This window comes from Anabrus simplex, chromosome 12 (genome assembly GCF_040414725.1).
Source record: "Anabrus simplex isolate iqAnaSimp1 chromosome 12, ASM4041472v1, whole genome shotgun sequence".
NCBI lineage: Eukaryota > Metazoa > Arthropoda > Insecta > Orthoptera > Tettigoniidae > Anabrus > Anabrus simplex.
The window spans coordinates 9,718,646-9,743,996 of NC_090276.1; the positions used below are offsets into that span (position 1 = coordinate 9,718,646).

A 25,351-nucleotide genomic window follows, 5' to 3' on the forward strand; every position below is an offset into this window, starting at 1 on the left:
ATGACTACCCATTGGTGTCCACCACGATTCTTGTACCTCAGGATTGTCTTGAGGTTCTGTATCTGCTCTGTGCAAGACCTATTTGCGCGAAAACCGGCCTGATATTCACCTAATTGGGAATCCAATTGACTGACCACTCTGGTTTGCAAGGCTTTAGAAAAGATCTTGTATGTAACCGATATTAGAGAGATGCCTCTGTAGTTGTCAAGGTCTATCTTCCTACCTTTCTTGTGTAGAGGATGGATCACCGCTGAGGTCCATTCCTCAGGTAAGGTCTCCGTTGCCCAAATACCCTCTATGATCTGATGGATGCTTTGTATGCATTGTTCGTCAGCATGTTTCCACATCTCCGCTACTATACCGTCATAAAAAATGAAACAAGAACAAAACAGTGCTAGAACAAACAATCACTGCAGATGAACAGAACAAGCCAGGTCAACAACACACGCCTAGCAGCAGAAATGCGTACTACACAAGCTTCGCCCACGGCAATGTTATTCCGGTCAGTTAATGAGAACAACCTTTAAAAAAAAGTATCACAATTTATTGATCAATTTGTTCGGGTACAGAACGAGCGTCACCAGTAGAGTATGGCGAGGCGAGGGTCGCTGCGGAGAGCCGAATCGAGGGCTGCGTACCTAACGGGAGCTAGCTCCTTGTGTCTGTTCAGCTGAATATCCAGAGTGTGCAGGTAGAAGGCCATCTCATTGCTGAATGTGAAGTACTCTTCCTCTTCCTCCTGAGTGAGGTTGTCCTGTTCCTCCTCATACCACTGGTGTCTCTCCTGGAGTGCTTGGCTGGCCTAAACACACACAAATACAGGGTAAACATACTCACATGAGGGAGCAATAAAAATAATATCAATAATAATAATAATACTTTCTGAACGTTTTACATCCGTCATGGTAGTTCTGTGCAGTAGCACTTGGAGGAAGAAGCAATGCCCTGTACAAGAATAAAACCAAGTTGGTTATTCCGCCCTACAAGTCATTGTGAATGCTCCTCTTCCGCCTTAGAGGCCATTCACCAGTTTCCTTCTTACCTCAGTTGATCTGAAGTTTGCAACAACAGAAGGGACAAATGCGAGGGATTGTTCTCAGTGTTAACTATGAATATGGAAGCTGAGGAGACGATCTTATGACGATGATACTGTTACGTACCAGCCCCGTGGTAGCCCCTTTCAGTACTTCCAGGAAGGGGCTGGTGACTCACACAACCTGAGATCTCCCAGCCGGCTTGTAGAGTGGGGCCGGCCTTTCCGTGTATTGTTCTCGGCGGCCAGTTTACCTGTGAATTTCTCGGAGATTCAACGGGAATGTTCTGCCTTTAGTGACATTGCGAAATTTCTGGCTCAAATCACCCGAGCTATAAAAAGGGAGGCTAGCCACGGACAGTCGCTGACACTTGAGTTCCGAGGTGGAATAGGTGTGAGACTCGGTGTGTTGGGGTCGGTGGCTGGGCTGAGGGCGAACCAGGAGTTGTTGTTGTGGTGTCGGAGAGACCAGCGAGTAGACGGAACGGGAGACGTGTGCTGTGCGCTTGTGTATTTCCGTGGACTGAGGATCGCCATGAGCCAGCGAGGAAATCCACTATCGTGAGTGAATCAGTGTTAATGTTCGCTGTTGTGAGTATCGTCCTGCTGTTGAGCTGTTTAGTTGTTCGCTGCAACTGGGCTATCTGTGGAGTCGAACCAACAAACAGTCGTCGTGTGACGAGTGGCCCGTAGCCCTGTGTTCAGATCCAGCTGCTGTATGAGGTGACTGGACTTGGGGAAGTGAAAGTAAGGATTAAGTGTCCCCAGGTAGAGCAATTTGTAAATAGTAATTAGTAAGTGTGGCCATTCGTAACTGTTTTTGTTTTTTTGCCATTGGCTTTACGTCACACCGACACAGATAGGTCTTATGGCGACGATAGGACAGAAAAGGGGAAGGAAGCGGCCGTGGCCTTAATTAAGGTACAGCCCCAGCATTTCCCTGGTGTTAAAATGGGGAACCAAAGAAAACTATCCTCAGGGCTGCCAACAGTGGGGTTCAAACACACTATCTCCGAGATTCAAGCTCACAGCTGCGCGCCCCTAACCGCACAGCCAACATGCCCAGTAGTTTGAAAAGTATTGTAAAAGAGTTAGACTTCAACTGGAAGAAAATTAGAAATAAGAGAAGAGTTTTAATCGAGGAAAATTCATAGATTCCAAGAAAAGTGCGACCTTGGCACGATTTTGTAAACTATCAAAAAATAATGGAATGTTTAACTATACGACCAGTACACACTACGAAGGGCGATCAAATATAAACAGGATGTTTGTTTCTGAGCATCAACCGTTGGTAGGACTGGCCATGCGCTACTGCTATGCTTAGGCGGGACTGTTAGGAGTGGGGAGAGCGTGCTGTTAGATATTTCCCGTCGTTTCGTCAGTAATGCTCACAGTGTCAGGGCAACAAGTGGACCCCTCCACTGCGCAACGCATAATTATAACATTTCTTGCTCGTGAAGGAGTTACAGCGGCGGAAATTTGCCAGAGATTGACTGCACAGTTCGGTGATGAAACATTGTCAAGGAGTGGCGGAGGAGAGGGGAGGATGCACCAGTCAAAGCCAAGACTCGACTGTCAGCTGGGAAGGTTCTTGCAACCATTTTTTTTTTTTAATCGGAGAAGCATTTAGAGGATTGAATTTTTGCATGAGCGACGCACAATCAATGCTGCTTACCACTGCGAGCTGTTGATGAGGACATCAGAAAGCTGCCCATACTCTGGGACAAATGCATTTCCAAAGCAGGAAACTATGCGGAAAAATAAATTGTAATTGCCTTGTGCTTTTCAATAAATGAATTTAAATAAAAAATAAAATCCTGTTTATATTTGATCCCCCCTCATATAAATGGCCAAATCTAGTGATGACCGGGCGAGTTGGCCATGCGGTTAGGGGCGCGCAGCTGTGAGCTTGCACGTGGGAGATAGTGGGTTCGAACCCCACTCTCGGGAGCCCTGAAGATAGTTTTCTGTGGCTTCCCATTTTCACACCAGACAATTGCTGGGGCTGTACCTTAATTAAGGCCACGGCCGCTTCCTTCCCACTCCTAGGCCTTTCCTATCCCATCATCGCCATAAGACCTGTCTGTGTCAGTGCAACGTAAAACAAATTGTAAAAAACAAAAAACAAAAAATCTAGTGATAAACATATTTTTAAAATCATTATTATCAAAGTTTAGATGTAGTTTTTGATGTTTCAAAATGAAAAAAATGTATAATTTGTAACAATATTAATGCTAGATTTTGTCTTAAATTTCTCTCTAATTATAAATATGATTCTAATGTGTATTTAATAATGAACAACTATACAAGGTGTTTCAGAATAATTTTTAAGAAGTTGTTAAATTTTTTCATGAGCTCTAATGCTTAATTTACTCATTTAAACAAACAATTTTACTTTAATTTATCCTTATCCTTTAATCTGATAATCATTTTGCCAATTTTGCTCAGTTATAATGTTTTCTGTCAACTGCGTAACACCCATTACATTCAAAATACTAAAATAACAAGAAAAATAGTGATTGTCCCTTTTTTAATTATATGTTTATTTTTCTACAGTTTCTTTGGTCTGCAATAAAATTTGCAAGTTCCTACTACTACTACTAATAATAATGTTATTGCTTTCCGTCCCACTAACTACTTTAACGGATTCCGGAGATGCCAAGGTGCCAGAATTTAGTCGTGCAGGAGATCTTTTACATGCCAGTAAATCTACCGACACGAGGCTGATGTATTTGAGCACTTTCAAACCGGACTGAGCCAGGTTCGAACCTGCCACGTTGTGGTGAGAAGCCCAGCTCCTCAACCGTCTGAGCCACTCAGCCCAGCAGTTTCTATTACTTGTCATCTCACCGAGTCTATTGATTTTCACCACGTTCCTCAACAAGTGGTCTGCGTTCATGTACCACCCATTACAGTATGTGTTTTCATATTTAAAATACTGGGAAATTTTTTATTTCAGAAAATAACAGCCCATAGTACACACAAAAGCAAGAGCTATCTTTGCAACTGATGAGATTTTGATCAATTGTTATTTCACTCTCCACATTTGTCTTTTTAACTGTTCAGCTGTAACACCCGTTACAATGGAATGCCTGAATTGGAAAACACAGCAACAGAGGAGCATGTGATGTCGGAACAGAAGCCATACACAGAAAATGTGTTCAAAACAGGTTCAAATGCTTTCGGGATGGACAGGACAGGAAACTCTTGATGATGCGCCTTGTTGGGATCGACCGCCGACAACATCAAGCAAGTGCGACAGAAGCTGTCGACTGTCTCTCAGAAGGATACCACAGGAACTAGGTATGAGCAAGAATAGTGTTCACAACAATTCGGGTAAGTGGAGGATCTGCTCTGCATTGAACGACAAGCAGAAGGCAATATGGATGGAAAAATTGCTGGAGATTTCACTGACATGTGTGACTGAGATCCAACTTTTCTGAAAAACATCCTCACAGGCACAATGGAATGATGAGTCGCCTCCAAAAGTCCAAGATCAAGACAATGTTGATCACTTTTTTCAACAGCAATGCCATGATCCGCCAGGAATTCGTACCGGAGAGCCAAACTGTCAACGCCACATTCTACAAGAACATTTTGAAATGGTTGCTGCTTTACATCGGCTTGTTTGGCCAGAGTTGTACAGGAGTCTCCTCCAAGACAACGCCCGTCCACGCTCCCAAACAACCCCTGTACTCTCTCAATGTGGCACCTGCAGACTTGTTTCCTTGCCTTGAGGGAATCCTGAAAGGCACACACTGTGCTGACATACCAGGCATCCAAGGAAGGGCGTCAACAGTGCTTCAAAAGATTCCAAAAGATGCCTTCGTCCACCAGCTTGTACACGTTGTGGCTAAAGGAGAGTACTTGAAGACGAATAAAGGTATTTTATTTTTAAATTCTGTTTTCTTTTTGTTACGGTATCATTCACTACACTTTTTAGATGAACCTCGTAATAATAAAATAATAATATAATAATAGTAATCTCTTGGAAGAAATAGCCAACAAGATAGGTTTGAGAATGTCGTAGAAAAAACAAAATCTAATACAAATATGAACACTCCAAAATTTTTGGCAACAGATAGTGGAAAGAGTAATGAAATTCAAATAGCTGGGAGAAATAATTCAAGAAAATGGTTTAGACAAATCTGCAGTAGAAGAAAGGGTACAAAATATGGAAGGAACATATTGTATCACAAATAATTTTTATAACAAAAAGTGTCGATCTGAAAATCCTAAAATAAGGCACTACACTGCATTGGTGAAACCGGAATGCCTATATGCAAGTGAATGCCTGGTACTAAACTACAGATTAGATAAACTTGAGGTACTAGAAACGAGAATCATGAGAAAAGCCTTTGGCCCTGTGAAAACAACAGAAGTATGGAAATTAAGATCTAATGATGAAATACACAGGAACATAGAAAACAGAAACCAGAAGAGAAATGAGACTGCAATTTTTTGGACATATTTACAGAATGGATGATTCCACATTAACAAAAAGATTTTACAAGTACCTTTGGGACAAAAAGGCAAAAATTAGCTGGATTCAAGAAGTAAAGAAAGATTTAGAAAGAAATAAAGAGAAGAAGAAACTATGGACAGAGAGATTTTTAGAAAGGGGGTAGTAAGTTTGGAAGGATTCCAAGGAAGATTGAACAAGAAACCTGGTGCGAAGTGGTCCGAAGACAGAAAGAAACAGCATAGTGAAAGGATAAAAGAATACTGGAAGGAACAGAAGAGAAAATAACAAAGTACGAAGAACTGAATTGAAATTGGCACGTGGTCCTTAGCAGGCCTCATCGGAAAGAATAATAATAATAATAATAATAATAATAATAATAATAATAATAATAATAATAATAATAATAATAATAATAATAATAATAATAATAATAATAATAATAATAATAATAACAATTATGATGATGTTATTGTTTTATTACATCCCATTAACTACTTTTTATGGTTTTCAGAGACGGCGAGGTGCCGGACTTTAGTCCCGTAGGAGTTCTTTTACGGCCAGTAAATCTACCGACATGAGGCAGACGTATTTGAGCCCCTTCAAATAGCCGTCTGAGCCACTCAGCCCGGCAATAATAAAGTGACCGAGACCTTTCACTTGCCAGACTTGAACTCCGGTATATCCTAGGGTGGAAGATTCACCTGATTTTTTTTTTCTAGGGGCTTTACGTCGCACCGACACAGATAGGTCTTATGGCGATGTTGGGATGGGAAAGGCCTAGGAGTTGGAAGGAAGCGGCCGTGGCCTTAATGAAGGTACAGCCCCAGCATTTGCCTGGTGTGAAAATGGGAAACCACGGAAAACCATCTTCAGGGCTGCTGATAGTGGGATTCGAACCTACTATCTCCCGGATGCAAGCTCACAGCCGCGCGCCTCTACGCGCACGGCCAACTCGCCCGGTAGATTCACCTGAAAGATCACGTGGCATCAAAGACGTCATCCGCCCTCAGACCAGAACCAAAAGGCTGAGTGGTCAGATGGTAAGATGCTGGCTTTCTAAGTGCAAGTTGGCAGAATTAAGATGTTGAAATCCTTGTGTCCGTAGATCTACCAGCACAAAAAAAAAGAACACTACAAGTCAATAGTAAGTTCCTGTAAAGTGGCATTCACCAGTTATGAAAAATTGCTACCTTTTCAAACTTGCTCTGAAGGTAGGTGGCTCTCTCGACCATGGTCTGCTTGAAGCTCTTGATGGTCTCCTCACGTACTTCTTTAGCCTGCTCTCTTGTCAGGTACTCGGGGCTACCCAGTCGGGCAAGACACGGGGATAAGTAGTCTATGTCCTTCTCCACTTCTCGGGCGCTCAGCTCTTTAAACTGTTTGTCCTACAACAAAAAAGAAAGAAAAATCATCTTCAGTGTTTTCACAAAAAAGTAGGCTAAAGTAACATAGAGTAGAGGCCTTCGATGATTTTTAAAATTTTCCCTTTGTAGTAATAACAGAACAACATTATGATTGTAGCCGAGAAGGTAGCTCAACATATTCCAATACTCTCTTTCATCTGGAAAGAGAACAGAATTCCTAAAGACTGGACTAAAGGTGACATCAATCCCCTGTACAACAATGGAAATAGGAAAAATGTACCGAGTGTCTAGGAACCACAATGAAATGACTGGAAAAAAAAGACAGTTGAGAAACACCGGAGGAGCTTAGTCAAATAGGAAGGATTCAGGAAGGACCAAAGCACTATCGACCTTATATTTGCTGTGAGGTTGCTAGAGTGGAATGCAGCCAGGAAGGCAGTTTGGAGAACGTGGCACAGTAACATTCATGTGCTTTGTAGTATGACATTCATCTCATGCAGAGAAATAAAATACTAAGAATATGGGAAGAACCTGGTGATGATATTTATGGACACTGGATAGTGTCCCAAGGAAGAGGATCTGGCAGTGCCTAGAAGATATAAAAGCGCCGCACTCCCCAACTGCCAAAGTGAATCAGAAATGTCGCAGTTGTGTCCAAATAGGGAGTGGAAAAGCAAATTGGTTCGGCATAAATATAGGATTTCAACAGAGAGGAGCCCTATCACCTCTTCTATTTACCACAGATGGTAGAATACATACATCAGATGCTTTTATGGTACATGAACCCAAAGCAAACCATTTCTCGCTGCATTTTTAAAAGCATAACACATTCCATTTTTGTAAGTAGAGCTGTGGCTGCACTGTGACATGAAACACACGTCATAACTTGCGACCACACACATATACAATAATACAACAAAACCAGTTCCATGAAAGGCACTCACGTGACCAAACGTGACACAACAGAAAATTACCAGTAATCTAGCCAGCCCATTAAATGATCATTAAAGAACTCATATATAATTCACAAAACAATTAAAATACAATGATAATAATTGTTACAGGGTTACCCGTGGAATGCAGAGGTGAAAGAAGGTGCGGGCTGGAATGGGTCTAACGACAAAGCTGAGATATTGATTAAAATTGCATTAAAGGTTATATTTTCAAAAATAGCAAAACTTAACAATTTTCACATAAAACTTCAGATTTTAACAAATAACAACAAGTCAAATCAGGTACAAGACCAGGAAAGCCAAGATTTAGAGATACTTTAACAATCTGGGCCACAAGCCCTAATTTTTACAATTTCTGAGCACTCAGCTCACAACCACATATTACCAAAGGGCAGAAATCCCCTAATTACATGGAGCACTTGCTCCCACCTAGCAATGTCAAGCCTCATAGAGGCACATTTACCATAAATAAAAGAGCTGACCCGCTCTCAATGTTCTGAGCCTATACAAGGCCACAACGGACTTTACTATTAACTGCCCTCAAGGCACACTTACAAAGAAACAGGGGTATCTTGTACCCAACCTAATGCGCCTTAGTAGAAAAATAATCGGTTAAGTTAATGGCCCAAAATGCAAAACTGAATGGAGGCGTGAACTTCTTAAAACCTAAGAGGCACTAGGCCGATGAAACAGGGGCTGTTCCCAAACTATGGAGGTGACTCGTATACAGAATAAATTTAACACATTAAGGAAGAGTAGAAGAACGGTTACGAAAATGTAGTCACTTCAAATTCAAAATGAAGGGGAGCTCGAGAGGGAAAAGCACTCTCTATCCCCGATTTACAGTTAAAGATATATGAAGTTTTACAAAAGTGACGGCAATTTACATGTTTGAAGATAGGTTACATAATAAAGGTTTCGGACCTTCCCCGCGGGTTAAACTGCTGAGCTAGCAAGAAATAAAAAAGGTTAAGCGGCCATTACCTTGTTGAAGAGCAGCTGCCTGATGAAAGGGGTGCTTCCCGCCTCCTGCTACACTTCCATACACTATGCTAGATGTTGTTTGAGTGGCCGAGAGACAGGAAAATCAGCAGTTTTTATACTCTCGGGGAAGATTCGAGACCTTTCATGAATAATTAAGACACACCCTCAGGCGTTTATTGGGTAGCTTATGGTTACACATCAAAATCAAAGAAGAAAGACACGATTGGTCTAAAATTAATTACAGAAATTCTGGATTGGCTAAGTTCAAAACTGGCAGAAAGAAAAGATTTATACTGCCAACCCACAAATGAAAGAATGAAATTTAGTAAAGAACAAACTTGTGAATACAAAATTTCTTCAAATAAAGTTCTTCCACTTCACACCAGGGTGCATGGTCATAGTTTTTTAGTAGAGACATCTATAAGAGAATGTCCACACTTTTTGATCAATAGAAAACAAAACAAGTTGAACTCCACACAGTACTGACAACTTTGTAATCACAAAATTTACGGTAGTGACATCTTCTGAGAAACTTATGAGGTGATCCAGTTTTTAAAGTTCAGAGTTTCTCCTGCAGGGGAGTACATTAACGCAGAAAATTCAAATGTGCGGCGTAGAGGTGTACCAGCCGATACAACAATAACAATAGTAAAGGGAGCATTAATATCACCGTCGGCTTAACTTGTTTTCGAGCTGAAATTATGGAATGAAAAACAGGCATGGAAAAGAGTAAGAAAATAGAGTTGACTAGAGGAGAAAGAGAAGGGAAAGGAATTATAAAAATAAAGGAACAAAGGTTGAAATTGTGAAGAGTTTCTCAGGTACTTGGGAAGAGAACTGATGCAGGATGCAGATCAGTAGGAGGATTCAACAGAGAAATGCATCCTGCCAGAGTGTGAGAAATCTGATGTGGAGGAAGGAAGTACCAATGAAGTGTAAAGAGGCGATGTGTAAGATCTACTTTAGAGAAAACCTGGCGTGGAACACAGCTAAGGAGAAACAATGACTGGATACAGGAGGATGGAAAGGTGCCATAAACCTCCGATCCGGGCAGGAGCTGGATGACGAAAATAATCATAACGATGATGACATCTTCTCTTTACTCAATCATACAAAATAGAAGAAGAGTGAAGGTGTCAAAGAAAGAAGGGAAAAGGATATGAAAGGTGGGAATAAGAGAGATTCTCTACGACTTCGCTGTGCAGTATGTGTTAACTACAGTAGACATTAAAAAAAAAAAAAAATTTAACTTACCCTCAGTTTCATTGCTTCTCGATACATATCGTTCCTCTCTTTATCGAAAATAGAGACCTGTAACTTCGGAACAGCCAGTTCTACAGACCGAGTCTTCAAGATTGAGGCCACCTGGAAAGAATCAACCAAAATATATAAGTGAGGGATTCACTCACTGCCAGCCCTAAATGGAGATCATTAGTAATTGACAACAATGAAGACAATGATGATTTTTGTGTGGCTATTGGTAGCCTAGTGCAGCCCTTGTAAGGCAGACCCTCCAACGACGATGAGCAGCAGCTACGGTGCATAAGATTCAGCGTTTGTGTGATGAAGGGTAGAGAGAGAGAAAATATGTGTGCGTGGTAAGCAAGTTGGAGGAATGTTGACAACAGCACAAATATCCAGTGCCCAAGCCAAGGGTATTAACTGCTTACCATTAAAAGCTAACATAAGCTACACTATGCTAAGTAATGTCAAGCTACGTTGTATATTTATTTCTTGCCGGCAGTTGTCTTTCATGGTTATCTTTAATCATTTGACAGATAAGTGTTTTTATTGCATTTCTTCAATCAGTCTTTCTTCCTTTCGTCTGCCTTCCATAATAATTAACAAATGCAAAGAATATAATAGCTACTGTATTGAGGTAATTCACGAAAGCCACACTCATGAAATGCCGGGCAAAGAGGTAATCATGCACACGTGCGAAGCCAGCTACAGGTATGAAAATTGCCTCCTTGGTGATCTGTGAAATTTAGCTTTGCATTGCTTAGGTTAGCGTAGCTAAAACTAAGGCTAAGACACTGACCGGTCAGCCATGGAACTGGACAACAAAGTAAAGGAAAACGAGCTTTGAATAAAACCTTTTGACAGATAAATATACAAGTAAACACCCAATTTAAACTCACTACAGGTGGCCATAATCACTTAGGCCTTAAGTATATATGGCGTGACACCAAGGGGGAAAAAAAATTCACCCTTGTAATGTTGGCTGTCAGGGTAGAAGAGGTTATGGTATACAATTTTTAATCACTAGATTGCGTGCCAAAAGTCTAGATTCAATTCCAAACATCTCCGTGGCGTTCATATGGAGTGAGGGCAAATGCCGCTGTTGATGGTGATTCATCCGACAGAGGGGTGTGTCAATTGCAAGTTGCAAGTTAAAAATTTCATTGTTATTCCATACTGAGTTTGAATATTCAGAATATACAGAGATTTGAGGATTTCCACCCAATCAATACAATTTTTAATCACTCTTATCAATTAATTATATTTTTTAAATATGCAGTACATGTTTCATATCCTAGGAGACATCTTCAGCTGCTTCATACAGTTTAAATTAAAATAAACATAACAGACATTGACAACAATCTAGTATAGTTACAACTTTTTAAGTCCTAGAATCAAAGTAATGAGTATGCACTGAGTACATTTTGAAAGATGCTTAGAACCAATTCTGAGTCATAAAATTAAGAGTCTTAAAAATAGAAAAAAACATACATTGTTTCTTCAAGTTACAATAAGCACGCTTCAAAATCTTCTCTTTAAAGTAAAATTTGTGCTTCTTATGATTAATATAAAATATATTGTTCTTAAGTTTCCACAATTAATCCTGACTCAAGCACGGAGAATTCCTCCAGTTTGAAAAGAATGACGTATTGAACGATTACGGTAACTAAAGTTGTGGAATTCATGTGTGCAGGGTTCAGTACAGATAAGTATCCCTTTGTTGTTCTATAGACCTGACTTCCCTTAGGTGATGCGGCCAGACTTGGCGGCCACTATCAAACCATGGGCAGGCCCCTAGGTGTTATTCAAAAGGACTAGAATATGAACTGACAGCAGGTTTCACCCTCTCCCTATTTTATTATCATCATCATCCCGACATGCTTCAAGTAGAAAGACCTGCATCAGGCGAGTCGAACATGTCCTGGGATGCTCCCGGCACTACAAGCCATGTGATAACTGGATGGAATAAATAAATGAATGTTAAATTGATAGCTTGTGTCACTGAATCTAAATTCACAGAATTAGTGCCATAAAAGCAGCCAAATCAAAATAGTAGGAGCATGCTTAGTTCATCTTCAAGGATATGGCACTGATTCTCCATCAGAGAGTTTAGTACTTCAGAAACAAGGATCAATCAATGAATAAACATGTAAACTACAGGTTTCTGGACTTTCTGTAAAATCAGGAAGCTGTAAACAACACTTCTCCGCTGCGTTAAGAACGTCCCGCAGTACATGCCCGTAGTCTGACCTGCCGAAAAGAAGAAAGAGTCAGCTTCCACGTCGTCTTTAATTAAAAGGTTACAGGAGTTTCTCCACTTCATATCGATATTGTTCGGTTTCATGGCTAAATGGTTTGCATGCTGGCCTTTGGTCCAGGAGGTCCCGGGTTTGATTCCTGGCTAGGTCAGAGACTTTAACTTTCATTGGTTGATTCCGATGGCTTGGTGGCTGGCATCATTAATATTCATAACCTATACCGCTGTGATGTTTGGGACATCACTGAATGTTTTTAATTATTGAACTATATATTTAATCACTGATAGGTCATTTTTAAATTAATATGTATATATATATATATACATTATTAACACCCACTTTTCAAACTCCGCTTCGGGACGCTTTATTTCAGCGGGAAAGTTCAGCCTATGTGAATGAACGTAATGAAGCAACGTGATGGATTCACAGCTATACATCGGAGAAGGGATGAGACCTCGAATCTTACTGGACCATGTGATATGGCTGATGGAAGGAGACTTTTGAACCGATATATACCACCGACAAGAGCTGGAGAAGACATTCAGATTCTTATTAGCATTAGCAGTCGTTTTCACATTCATACTAGTATTCTTACTCGTGAGCAGATTGTCACTTGTATTCGGACATTCTGATTCTGATTCTCACGCTTGGAAGATACTCTTACTACGATTCTACGTCTACACATCGGAGAAGATTTTAACTTAGTTCACTTCGCATCTGAGTATATTCTACTCAAAAGTTACTCTCATTGGGACTTGTTATCTCAATGACGAGAGGTAGTCAACGGGAGACCGGCTTTGACTAGTATAGGGCAGGAGAGCTTTTATTATGAATTTAGCTACGCTACTGTTCCATAATACGGAAGAATACGAATGTATTCTCTCCATGAACATAACCCATGGTGGTTTTGCACTTAAAATTAGGACTCATTACGACTTTATGTAAGGAGTACAGTAGGAAGTGTTAAGGACAGGAAATGTAGAAGTAGGACTGGAATCCAACAACAGAGAAGGCAGCCGGTACGAGATCCACACATCATCAGCTTCAAGACAACAGAGTCTACATATGGTGAGCTTATGGCATAAGTTACTGCAAGTCTTCGTGCAACAGTTCATTTTTAAAATTGATTTCATTCAATTTTTCTTTTGCTTCCGTAAGTTCAGATTTCGTTAAAACACCGTTACGTCACGTTTTTCATCTTAATAAATAGCTGTTTTAATTTGTATTTTATGAAATGATTATTAATGATCCTTAAATTCCAAGTTAGTGTACTTAATGATTTGTGTTCCGTTCACCTCACCCCTGGGAGTTTTTTGAGTCTCATTACGTATTATTATTATTATTATTATTATTATTATTATTATTATTATTATTATTATTATTATTATTATTATTAATTATCTACTTTTGTTTTCAAGCCATAAGCTTGAAGACTGGCGCCCTTGGGATACTGTTTCTGGAGAAACAATGACATATCATTTATTTATTTTAATATTAAAGTGACCCGCCACGTTATAATTTTGTCATACATCTGTGGACCAAGTGCGTACGTCACACTGCGTCAACTCAGAAGAGCTGCACCTGGCCTCTTCGGAGGCCACATACCATTGTTATTATTATCAGATGCTAACATTATAATCTGTGATGTTTATAGCAAAGAGGCAATGAAATTTGTTTTATATTTCCCCCTAAAGTGTTATTATCAATTTAACAAAATAAAAATGGTATTTAAATGATAAATGTTTATTAAAATCCGTGAAATTGAAGCTGCCTAAAATCTGTAAGGGGCAATCAAAGAGTTTCCGTTCGAGAGCCATACAGTCCTGAATTGGGAGGACTGAGGCACTCATCCCATCTCCATGTGATAAAACACGGTATCCCGCTGTGTGAAGAAGTCCGTAACTGCCTGCTGTATATCCTCGTCCGACAGGCCTTTTTAAGGGGACTGAAGGTGTGATAATTGGATAGGGAGAACTATAAGGCGGGTGCTCAAGTGTCTCCCACATTCTGGATGAGGCTGGCCTCCCAGATTGACCGGCGCCTTGTGTTAAAACACTGATGCAAGTGTAATGGACTAGTAGAACTTGGAAACAATTCTCTAAACCCATGGGTAAATAGCTCAATTAGTAGGTGTTGTTATTATTATTACTGAGTTGTGAGGTGTGGCTATGAAGTTGTTTACGTCTATTATTATTATTTACATAGTTATGTACGGACTTCATTTGGTATAAATCATGGTTGAACTATTTATTATTTGTGTGTTGTATGATCTGCCTGGTAGTGAGGTTATGTCACAATACATCTGCTGTATGGATATTAATACGACTTTATTTAATGTAAGAACACGTAATTAATAATATACAATTTATTATTACCTGTAAATATGATGTATAAATTCAATGTAATGTTATGCAACACATGATAATTGTCCAGAACAATGCACCTTTGTCACTAGAGTTTTATAGAATGTTTTATCAACTTATACACAGGTTATTAGAGACTCGAGAAGATATGAGAAAAACATGTTGTGTCATACTTTTCTAGAAGCAGCACCAGGCAAGGTATATAAAGAGACAGTCTTGTGTAGTAGAGTTGAGTTTTTAATGAGCAGTTGTCAGTATGTGTGTGAACTCGTGTTGTGATTTTGTTGTGTTAGTAAATGAAAGGAAATGGCGTATGGCTTTTAGTGCCGGGAGTGTCCGAGGACATGTTCGGCTCACCAGGTGCAGGTCTTTTGATTTGACATCCGTGGGCGACTTGCGCGTCGTGATGAGGATGAAATGATGATGAAGAAGACGACACATACACCCAGCCCCCGTGCCAGCGAAATTAACCAATGATGGTTAAAATTTCTGACCCTGGTGGGAATTGAACGCAGGACCCCTGTGACAAAAGGCCAGCACACTAACCATTTAGCCATGGAGCCGGACGTTGTGTTGGTAGTTGGTTGACATGCTAATGTAGCAGTGTCAAGATGGCGGTTCATTAATTTGTGTGTAAATAAAACGGTGTACACAGTGTGCATCTTTGTGATTACGATAATGCGACCCGCACGGTGGTTTTCGACAGATGTGCAGCACCATGCACAGTCTTCATTCTCCGATGGATGTCCACCGGTGTTTGTCCTTTGGCAGCCAAGAACAGAATAACGACATGCTGGTCCTGTTTGGGACACAAGCGCCACACTAATCCCTTTGCCTACATGTCCGTTTATATACCCGCATCGGAGTCACACTACGTTACCTGTCTGCTGCAGCAACGCCCTCAAATGGAAATTTTTGGTCATACCTTATATTTTTAGAACCTATTTTTTCACATTCGAGAGCCTATTTTAGGCAGATAAAATAACATTTTTGGCACCTAAAAATCCGAGGTCTAGTTATAAGCATCTGGGGTGAGCTGGGAAGAGAGATCTCATAAGGGTGGTACGGTAATTTAGGCGTAGTCAATGCACCGAGATGCAGCATGCCTACCTCATCTTCTATTTCTCGAACAAGGAACAGGGACTTCTCTTCATCTTTCAGGAGCTGTTCCAGCAGGTAGAAGAGGTCGTACTGCTTGGCGAAGGGATCTGTAGGGCTCACCTGCACAATGAGAAACAGAGACTCCATCATGAATCATGGTAACAGTAAAATTTAGACATATTCTCTAAAGTAAAACAATTTGTTTAAAGAAAAAAAAAAAGACTTCTGGAGCTTTCTTGGGCATTTAATGGTTCACTTGAACTCCGCACAAACTGCACAGTGTGGCACAGCAGGAGGTCAGTGTCCACCGAGTGAGTTGGCCGCGCGGTTAGTGCCATGTAGCTTTGGAGCTTACATTTGGGAGATGGTGGGGTAAAATTCCACTGTCGGCAGCCCTTGAAGATGGTTTTCCATAGTTCCCCAATTTTCACACCAAGCAAATGCTGTGCTTGTACCTTAATTAACCCGTTGGCTGCCACCTGACATGCATGTGTGTCATTGTATACGATCTGGTTTTGCTCACCTTTAATGGTTTGCACAGCGACTGGACTTTGTTCCTCTGTATCATCATAATCATCATCATCATCATCATCATCATCATCATCATCATCATCATCATCATCATTTTCCTTTACCCAGCTGTAGCCGGGTAGGGGCAAATATGGTTCCTCTCCACTTTCTTCGGTCTTTCCACCACTCCTCCTCCAACACTGTGTCCCAGTCCAGGTTTCTTTCTATAATACTGCGTTGGATTGTGTCCTTCCATCTCAATCGTTGTCGTCCGCGCCCTCTCCTTCCTTGCATTTGTATTTCCATCACCTTTTTTTTTTGGCATTCTTTCATCACTCATTCACTTTATGTGCCCAAACCATCTCAGTCGGCTCTTCTCTATTCTATCATTCATTCTTTCCACTCCAATTTCTTCCCGGATTTTCTCATTCCTTATTTTGTCTCTTTTACTCATCTGTAACATACTCCTCAAGAACTTCATTTTGGCTTCCCGTACTCGACTCTCATCCTTCTTTGTCACTGTCCAAGTTTCTGCTCCGTAAGTTGTTATGGGTACGTAGTACATCTTGTACATAGTATCCTTTGCTTCCATTGGCACATCTTTGTCCCATAACATATTTCTTACACTATGATAGAAACAACTTCCAGCTTGAATCCTTTTACTAATCTCAGCATCCAGTCGAGCATTCTCCATTAATTCACTCCCCAGGTATTTGAACGTTTCCACTACTTCCAGGGGCTTGTCTGCAAGTCTAATTTGATCTTTCCCTTCTTTCTCCCCTCTAGTCATAACAAGGGTTTTACTCTTTTCTACACTTATTTTCAATCCACGTTCTTCGATCTTCCCATTCAGCACATTCAACTGTTCTTGAACCTTCCTGTTGTCTTCTCCCCAAATCACAATATCATCTGCAAATAACAGCATGTTCATTTCTCTTCCTCCATATGCTGCTTTTGCTGTTCTCATGATGTCATCCATTACTATTGTAAACAGGATTGGTGATAGAACACTTCCCTGTATCAGCCCACTAGTTATTTTGAACCAACTTGTGTTTGCACGCAACTACAACATTCCTTGTACACTGCCATTATCACTTTTATTAATCCCTGTCCAATTCCTTTCTGTACCAGACTGTCCCAAACTTTAGTCCTGATGCCTTTTCATTGTCAATGAATGTCATCACCATATCATTCCCCTACTCCCATTGCTTTCCCATTAGTTGTCTCATAATGAAAATGGGCTCTATTGTTGACCTTCCACTTCTGAAACCAAACTGATTTTTCTGTATCTGATTTTCAACCCTCAACCTTATTCTACTTTCCAGTATCCTCCCCATTATCTTAGCAACATGGGAGATCAAGATTGATTGATTGATTGATTGATTGATTGATTGAGTTTGCTTTTACGATTAAGGCTCCGGCTTTGAATCTGTCATAATTATTTGACATTTAAGAGTAGCTGAATGCAGAAGATCGTCAGATAACATAAAGGACCCAGTTCTCTGCTGTTTCTTCAGCAGTTATTGGAATTTTCTCTGCATGGCATTATTCAATAAATTTCCAATTTCTTTGAAATCATTTAGGAAAAGGCTAGGAAAGCAACAGATAGGGAATCTGCCACCTGGGCGACTGCCCTAAATGCAGATCAATATTGATTGATTGATTGATTGATTGATTGATTGATTGATTGATTGATATCAGATTAATTCCCCTGTAGTTCTTCAAAACTTTCTTATCGTCTTTCTTGAAAATTGGGACGATTATTCCTTTTTGCCAATCCTCAGGGACGTCCTTATTCTTCCAGACATGCCTGAGAACTCTATATGTCTACTGCAGGCCTACAGCTCCAGCTGCCTTTATCATCTCCACTGAGATTTCATCTATTCCAGCAGTTTTTCCATTCTTCATCTTTCTTACTGCCATTTCAATTTCATTCATTGTAATTTCTTTATCCATTTCTTCATCAACTAATTGCCTTTCCTGATCGTCCACTGAATGATTGTCATTATATATATGAGCTCTGTATTAGTACTATTATAATTCTGCTTTCTCTGATTTGATATAGATTTGATGCTGTTGTTATGAAACTTAAAAGTCATCTTTGAAATATACACTTACTGTTATCCTGAATTCTATAGTAGTTTTTTTGAAAAATATGAAAATTATGGTGCTGTGAAGGATTATTGACAGTTGCTATGGTTATTATAAACAAGTCATTTATATTCTTTGAAGATTAAAGTTTCTTTTACTTGGAAGGTTCGATCCTAGCTCAGTCCGGTGGTATTTGAAGGTGCTCAAATACGACAGCCTCGTGTCGGTAGATTTACTGGCACGTAGAAGAACTCCTGTGGGACGAAATTCCGGCACCTCGGCGTCTTCGAAGACCATAAAAGTAGTTAGTGGGTCGTAAAGCAAATAACATTATTATTATTAAAGTTTCTTTATACAGTAAATATTTTAAAATTATGAAATTTTATACACTTTATATATATTTTACCTATACCATGAAGAACTTGGCATATTAACCTTTTTGTTATTGTTCTGTATAACATTGAACATTAACTTTAAGTGGAATACATAACCTCTCCTGGCAAAGAAAAGGACAGTGAAATGGACAAAGATTGGAAGAAGAAAAATACTTTTAGATGTGCTACCTGGAATGTATAAGGTATCTCACACAAAGATGACCAGCTGGACGACATTCACACCAAAAAATACATTTTAATTGCAGCAATTTCAGAAACAAAAAGAAAGCTCAGGGATCAAAAGAGACAGTAAATTATTTACAGTTCCCCTTCGTGTGTGCTTCTAAAATTATAGGGGGTTAACCTTGGTTACCCTCATCAATTGAAGATGCTCTGCGTGGTGAGGGGGACTAGTAGCTCCTTTCTTGCGATGCCGAATGGAGCCCTATTGGGTAACCATTCGGTATACAAGGAGGAGGAAGCTAAAGCACCACCCAACCCTAAGATGTAACGCGACCCGTGCCGATGGAGTGCATGGCACATGGGAGGTGTGTCTTGAACTGAGCCTTTGAGATACTTGGCAGCCTCTCGAAGTAAGTAGCCTTACCCGGGTATGCGGGGCTCTGCCTGGGCGGACATTATATTTCCCTAGCTACTCATGGGACCTACATGAGTACCGTAGCCACCCAAAAACCGGAGAGCTCCTCTGGGGCCTCCTAGAGAAACACCAGCTCGACAACAACCGATGGGGACTCTTCGAAGATACCCTCGGAGAGTAAGACCTCGACAGTAAGAGAGCTCACTCTAGAGGTGGGCAATCTTCTAGTCCAGAAGAAGAAGAAGAAACTACTCTGGTGCTGAGAAGAGGAGGTACAAGACGGCTTTAAAGGCCCGGGAGCAGGCCAAAGAGGGCCTAACTCCTGGAGCTGAGAGGCCTTCTGCTGCCACGACAGCGACGACTGCGGGGGGATCCAATGGGCACAAGAGGCGGGACCCTGAAAAGGGCTCTGATTCTAGGGCATAGAGGACTCCACCCACCAAGACGCCAGTGGGAAAACGACTCCTGTCGGGGGCAACCCCAGAAGAAGATCGGCAAGCCCACAAAAGACCCAAGGTAGAGTATGCCAGGATAGCTAAAACTGGGATCAGGATGGCCATAGTGCCTGTAGGATATCCTGACCAACAGCTAACTGAAAAACAGGTGGAGTCTGTGGAAGAGGCTATCACCAACCTGATAGATGAGTTTCTGGAGCAGGGGCCCATTAAGCCTCAGTTCCTGGACTGCTATCTGTCGAGAGGTGCGGCCATCATTATCGCAGAGAATGATGAGACTGAAGCATGGCTTTCTAGTCTTGTTAGAGATATGCAACCGTGGGAAGGAGCCAGGCTCACAATTGTGGGCATGGATAAACTCCTTTCCCATAAGAGAGTCATGGTCTGGATACCAGGACAACCAAAGGACAATAACGTCCTTTTGGGAAGAATGGCACGCCAGAACAATGGCTTAAATTCCAACAGCTGGAGGGTCTACGACCGCAAGAAGGAGAAGAGAGGTGTCTGAATTGTGGTAAGCATGGACTCCAGAGATGTGGAGAAAGGGTGGGGAAGAAGATCTCCTGCGGGGTGCATGTTGCTACCTTCACCTTGGTGGAGGGCAAACGCGACAAGCAGAGGACCAACCCCACCACAGACAACACTGAGACCAGCAGGGGCGAAGAGCGGGAGCCTGGACAGGAACTGGGGCCAGCCAAGCCTCAAGATTCATCGCGGGAGACGGAACTGCACGTTCCAGAGACCTCATAAGGTAAAGTATTGCATGAAAGTAAGGAATGATTACTTTCATACAAGCAAACATACAACATTGTATAGCGCCTCTAGGGTACTTATTATAAGTATCCAGAAAGGTAGGTTTTTGGTCGCCCTGATACAAGAACCCTGGCTTAGACAGGGGCATATCATGGGACTAAAATGTGCAGGCTACACTCTATTCAGTGGAGTAGCGGAGGAAAAGTCTAGAGCATGTATATTAGTTAAGGATCATAACGCTTGGGCTATACCGGGATTCATTACTAGAGACCTTGTACTGTAGCAGTTCTAGTGAGATATGAAGGCGGACAGCCAAGAGACCTGGTTGTCTGTTCTGCATATTTCCCAGGGGACTCTGAATATCCACCCCTGCCGGAGGAGTTCCAGAGACTGGTGATATACTGTAGGAAGCAAGGACTTAACCTCATAGTAGGATGTGACGCCAATGCTCATCACAGCATTTGGGGAAGTAAATACACAAACCGAAGGGGAGAGAATTTCATAGAATTTCTATGTACAACTGATCTTGAGATCATGAACGTAGGTAATACGTCTACCTTCATCAATAACAGGAGTGAGGGGATCATAGATCTTACCCTGGGTTCCATGGGAATCATACAGGAATTTAAAGACTGGAAAGTTTCTTTGAAGCCTTCCTTGTCAGACCATAGACACATTGTGTTTCATATACAGGGCTCCTTCGAGATCCCATTTTATAGAAACCTTAGACGAACCAATTGGACGTCTTTTAGGGAGGACGTGAGGAGGGGACTGGAAGGAGGACCCTCAAATATAATTAAGAACAAAGAGGAGCTGGAGCTCAGTGTGAGCTTTCTCACACAAACACTGGTCGCCTCTTATGAATTAAACTGCCCAGTCGTCAAGGCAAAAAGAGTAACAGGAAGCTTCAAGTGGAACAGTTATCTTGAACACCTGAGGAGAAACACACAAAGGCTCTGGAATAAATACGGGGAACTTCAGGATCAAGAAAGCCTAGGTTCTTATAAAGAATCACAAAGAAAGTACAAGTCAGAAGTCAAAAAGGCTTCTAAGAAATCTTGGAGACAGTTTTGTGACTCCATTGAAAGTCAACATGAAGCGGCAAGGCTTCATAAAATTCTAACCTTGAATGGAAGGGCAAGGCTGGGCTCATTGGAGTCACCTTCGGGTGAATATACATCCACAGAGGGGGAGACCCTGAACTTATTGCTTGATGCCCACTTTCCAGGTTCAGCAGTCACGAATAGTGAAGTAGAATCGAGCGGATCCTTCAGACCTGATAGAAGTGGCTGGAAGGAAGCCGCAGAGATTGTTACCCCAAGAAGGGTGAAGTGGGCATTAGAATCTTTTGCCCCTTATAAAAGCCCAGGAATGGATGGGATCTTCCCAGCACTTCTTCAGGAAGCGGGCGCGGTCCTTATACCATACCTGGTCAGAATTTTTAGAGCCTGTCTCACTATGGGGTATGTGTACTCCTTGTGACGTCAGGTGAAGGTAGTGTATATACCCAAACCCGGAAGGTCTTCATATACTAGACGTAAGGATTATAGACCCATTAGTCTTTGCTAGGGGCTTTACGTCGCACCGACACAGATAGGTCTTATGGCGACGATGGGATAGGAATGGCCTAGGAGTTGGAAGGAAGCGGCCGTGCCCTTAATTAAGGTACAGCCCCAGCATTTGCCTGGTGTGAAAATGGGAAAGCACGGAAAACCATCTTCAGGGCTGCCGACAGTGGGATTCGAACCCCCTATCTCCCGGATGCAAGCTCACAGCCGCGCGCCTCTACGCGCACGGCCAACTCGCCCGGTGAGACCCATTAGTCTAACGTCTTTTCTTCTTAAGACTTTGGAAAGACTGGTGGATAGACATATCAGGGAGAAAGTATTAAGAGGCTGTCCCCTGCATCCTCATCAACATGCATACCAACCAGGGAAGTCGGTTGAGACGGCACTACACCAGCTAGTTTCTAGGCTGGAGAGTGCCTTGGATCAGCAACAACTTGCTTTGGTGGTATTCCTAGATATAGAAGGGGCCTTTAACTACACATCTTTGGGCTCCATAGAACTTAGTTTAGAGAGAAGAGGAGTGAGCAGTATGCTCATAAAATGGATTATGGCCTCACTGCAGGGCCGTCAAGTTCTGTTTACCCTCAACGCAGTAATGTTGAAAGTTAATATAGACAGGGGGTGTCCACAGGGAGGAGTACTATCACCAACATTATGGTGTCTGGTAGTGGATGAACTACTTACCAGGTTAAATGTTGGAGGAATTTACGCCCAAGGCTATGCAGATGACATTAGCCTGATGGCGATGTGAAATTTCCCCAGTACGGTTTCAGAGCTCGTACAGAGCTCCCTACGTAGGGTGGAAAGATGGTGCCACGACATGGACTTGTCGGTTAATCCCGACAAGACGGAGCTCGTGGTATTTACCAGGAGGAGGAGGCTAGACGGACTGTCAGAGCCTTTCCTATTTGGGAAAAAACTAGTTAAGACAACAAGGTGGATAAGGCTCGCAAGATTATGTGGGCCTGTCGCAGGGCCGTCGGAAAGACTTAGGGCCTAGGACCTAAGGTGGTCCAGTGGTTCTATATTTCTATTGTACGACCCACGATCACCTTTGCATCTTTAGTCTGGTGGCCAGGTTCGGAGAGTAAAACTGTGACCAGCAACTTAAATAGTGTCCAAAGACTTGCGTGTCTAGGAATAACAGGGGCACTGGATACTACACCATTATGTGCAATGGGGGCCATCCTAGATCTTCCCCCCCTTACATTTATATGTTAAGGAAATAGCAGGAATGAGTGCCTACCACCTCTGTTCACTCGGAGGATGGTCCTTCAAGAATCCGAATAGAGGTCACACCTCTATTCTTACAAGGCTTCACCAGACCTGCCCTACGACAATGATGATCAGGGACCTGATGAAGCCTAGTTTTAATCTGAATTATAAGTTCACAGTGGTGATACCCACAAGGGAGGAGTGGGCCGCGGATGCTGGGGCCCGTCTTAGGTCTTGGGGCTGTACATGGTACACAGATGGCTCGCGGACAGAGACAGGCACAGGCGCCGGGGTCTGGGGGCCTAAGACAAGGCTCTCCCTTCCCATGGGTAAATATGCTACTGTTTTCCAGGCCGAAGTATACGCAATACTGGCCTGTGCTGTATATATATGGAACATGCCTGGACATAGAAGATGCATCACCATTTGCAGTGATAGCCAGGCAGCATTAAAAGCGCTATGCGCAGTTAAAACAACATCAAAACTGGTATGGAATGCCAAAGAATGTTAGATCAACTGTGTGAACTTAGCTCTGTTACCCTATTATGGGTCCCTGGACGCACAGGAATCAGTGGAAATGAAGAAGCTGACAAACTAGCGAAACAAGGCTCAAAATGTCCTTTCATAGGACCAGAGCCCTTCCTGGGAGTGTCACTCCGAAGCATGAAACTGGTAATATCCCAGTGGACAAACCAGTCTCACTTAGACATTTGGAAGAGGTTAACCATAGCAAGGCAGGCACGTGAACTTATCAAAGGGCCTAGCCAAAGTTATAAAAAGGTCCTAATGAATTTGAATAGGACCAGAATGTGAATGGTAGTTGGACTGTTGACAGGCCACAATACCTTACAGAGACACTTACACATCATGAAAATCACCCAGGATCCGATGTGTAGAAGATGCGGTAGGGAGGAGGAGACCTCCGCGCATGTGTTATGTCAGTGCGAGGCTCTTGCAAGCACTAGACATTGATACCTTGGCTCACATTTCGTGAGCCTGGAAGACATCAGGAATGCCAATATCCGGACACTGGTATTCTTTATAGGAGCACTAGGGATGGACTAGGCAAACCCGTTTAAGGGACACAAAGGGTCTTCACAGACCTACGTGTGGAGCCCTGCGAAGGCAGGGCTCACCCATTCTTTATCTATCTATCTATTTACAGTTTTACAGTGGGATTGACAGATACTAGAGCACAGGCAGGTGTACTGGTCATAGTACACAAAAGATTAAGATCAACAATTGATAGCTACACTTTTTGGAATGAAAGGATTATCCAATTAAGACTAAAACTATCCAGAGGATATCTTACAGTTATAGGGATATACGCTCCAGTGGAAGGCATTTCAAAAGAAAGTGATGGGTTGTATAATGATCTGCAAAAGATATTCAATAAAATGAACAAACATGATATGCTACTATTACTGGGAGACTTCAATGCCAGAATTTATTGGTAATGAGAAAATTCTGAATCCATAAAGAAACAACCCATAATAACAGTGGAACAAAAATAATAGATTTCACTGTCTTCAATCAGTTAAAGATCATGAATACAATGTTCCCACACAAGTACACATGGTCTGCACAAAATCAGAAATCGATTATAGATTATATAATTTGTAATGGTAAATTGGCAGATTATGGACTCTGCTATGGAGGGTAAGAGGAGTAGAGGTAGACCAAGATGATGATGGTTAGACTCGGTTTCTAACGATTTAATGATAAGAGGTATAGAACTAAGTGAGGCCACAGCACTAGTTGCAAATAGAGGATTGTGGCAACGTTTAGTAAATTCACAGAGGCTTGCTGACTGAACACTGAAAGGCATAACAGTGTGTGTGCGTGCGTGCGTGCGTGCGTGCGTGCGTGTGCGTGTGTGTGTGTGTGTGTGTGTGTGTATGTATGTACGTAACACTTATGACACATTCTTGAAGAATTAATAATCAAAGTTCATGTAGCACTTTTCAATGAAGTTACTTTTTGTAGAGATCATAGGTTCTTGAGCACTCTGAACTTCGATTATT

At 41.7% G+C, this 25,351-nt stretch overlaps 1 protein-coding gene across 5 annotated transcripts in view; it reads right to left on the bottom strand.

The window, feature by feature from the left end:
- Positions 1 to 460: 460 nt before the first annotated feature.
- The window catches only part of lobo (lost boys), a 308,482-nt gene continuing 283,591 nt past the window's right edge, over positions 461 to 25,351 (bottom strand). For all 5 annotated transcript variants that reach the window (XM_067156796.2, XM_068229770.1, XM_067156794.2 and 2 more), the window contains 4 exons: positions 15,773 to 15,883; positions 10,054 to 10,164; positions 6,689 to 6,883; positions 461 to 802 (listed from right to left, as the gene is read on the bottom strand). In XM_067156796.2, coding sequence (XP_067012897.2) covers positions 578 to 802; positions 6,689 to 6,883; positions 10,054 to 10,164; positions 15,773 to 15,883 — 642 coding nt within the window. In that variant the 3' untranslated portion in view covers positions 461 to 577. The remainder of the gene's footprint in view (positions 803 to 6,688; positions 6,884 to 10,053; positions 10,165 to 15,772; positions 15,884 to 25,351) is intronic.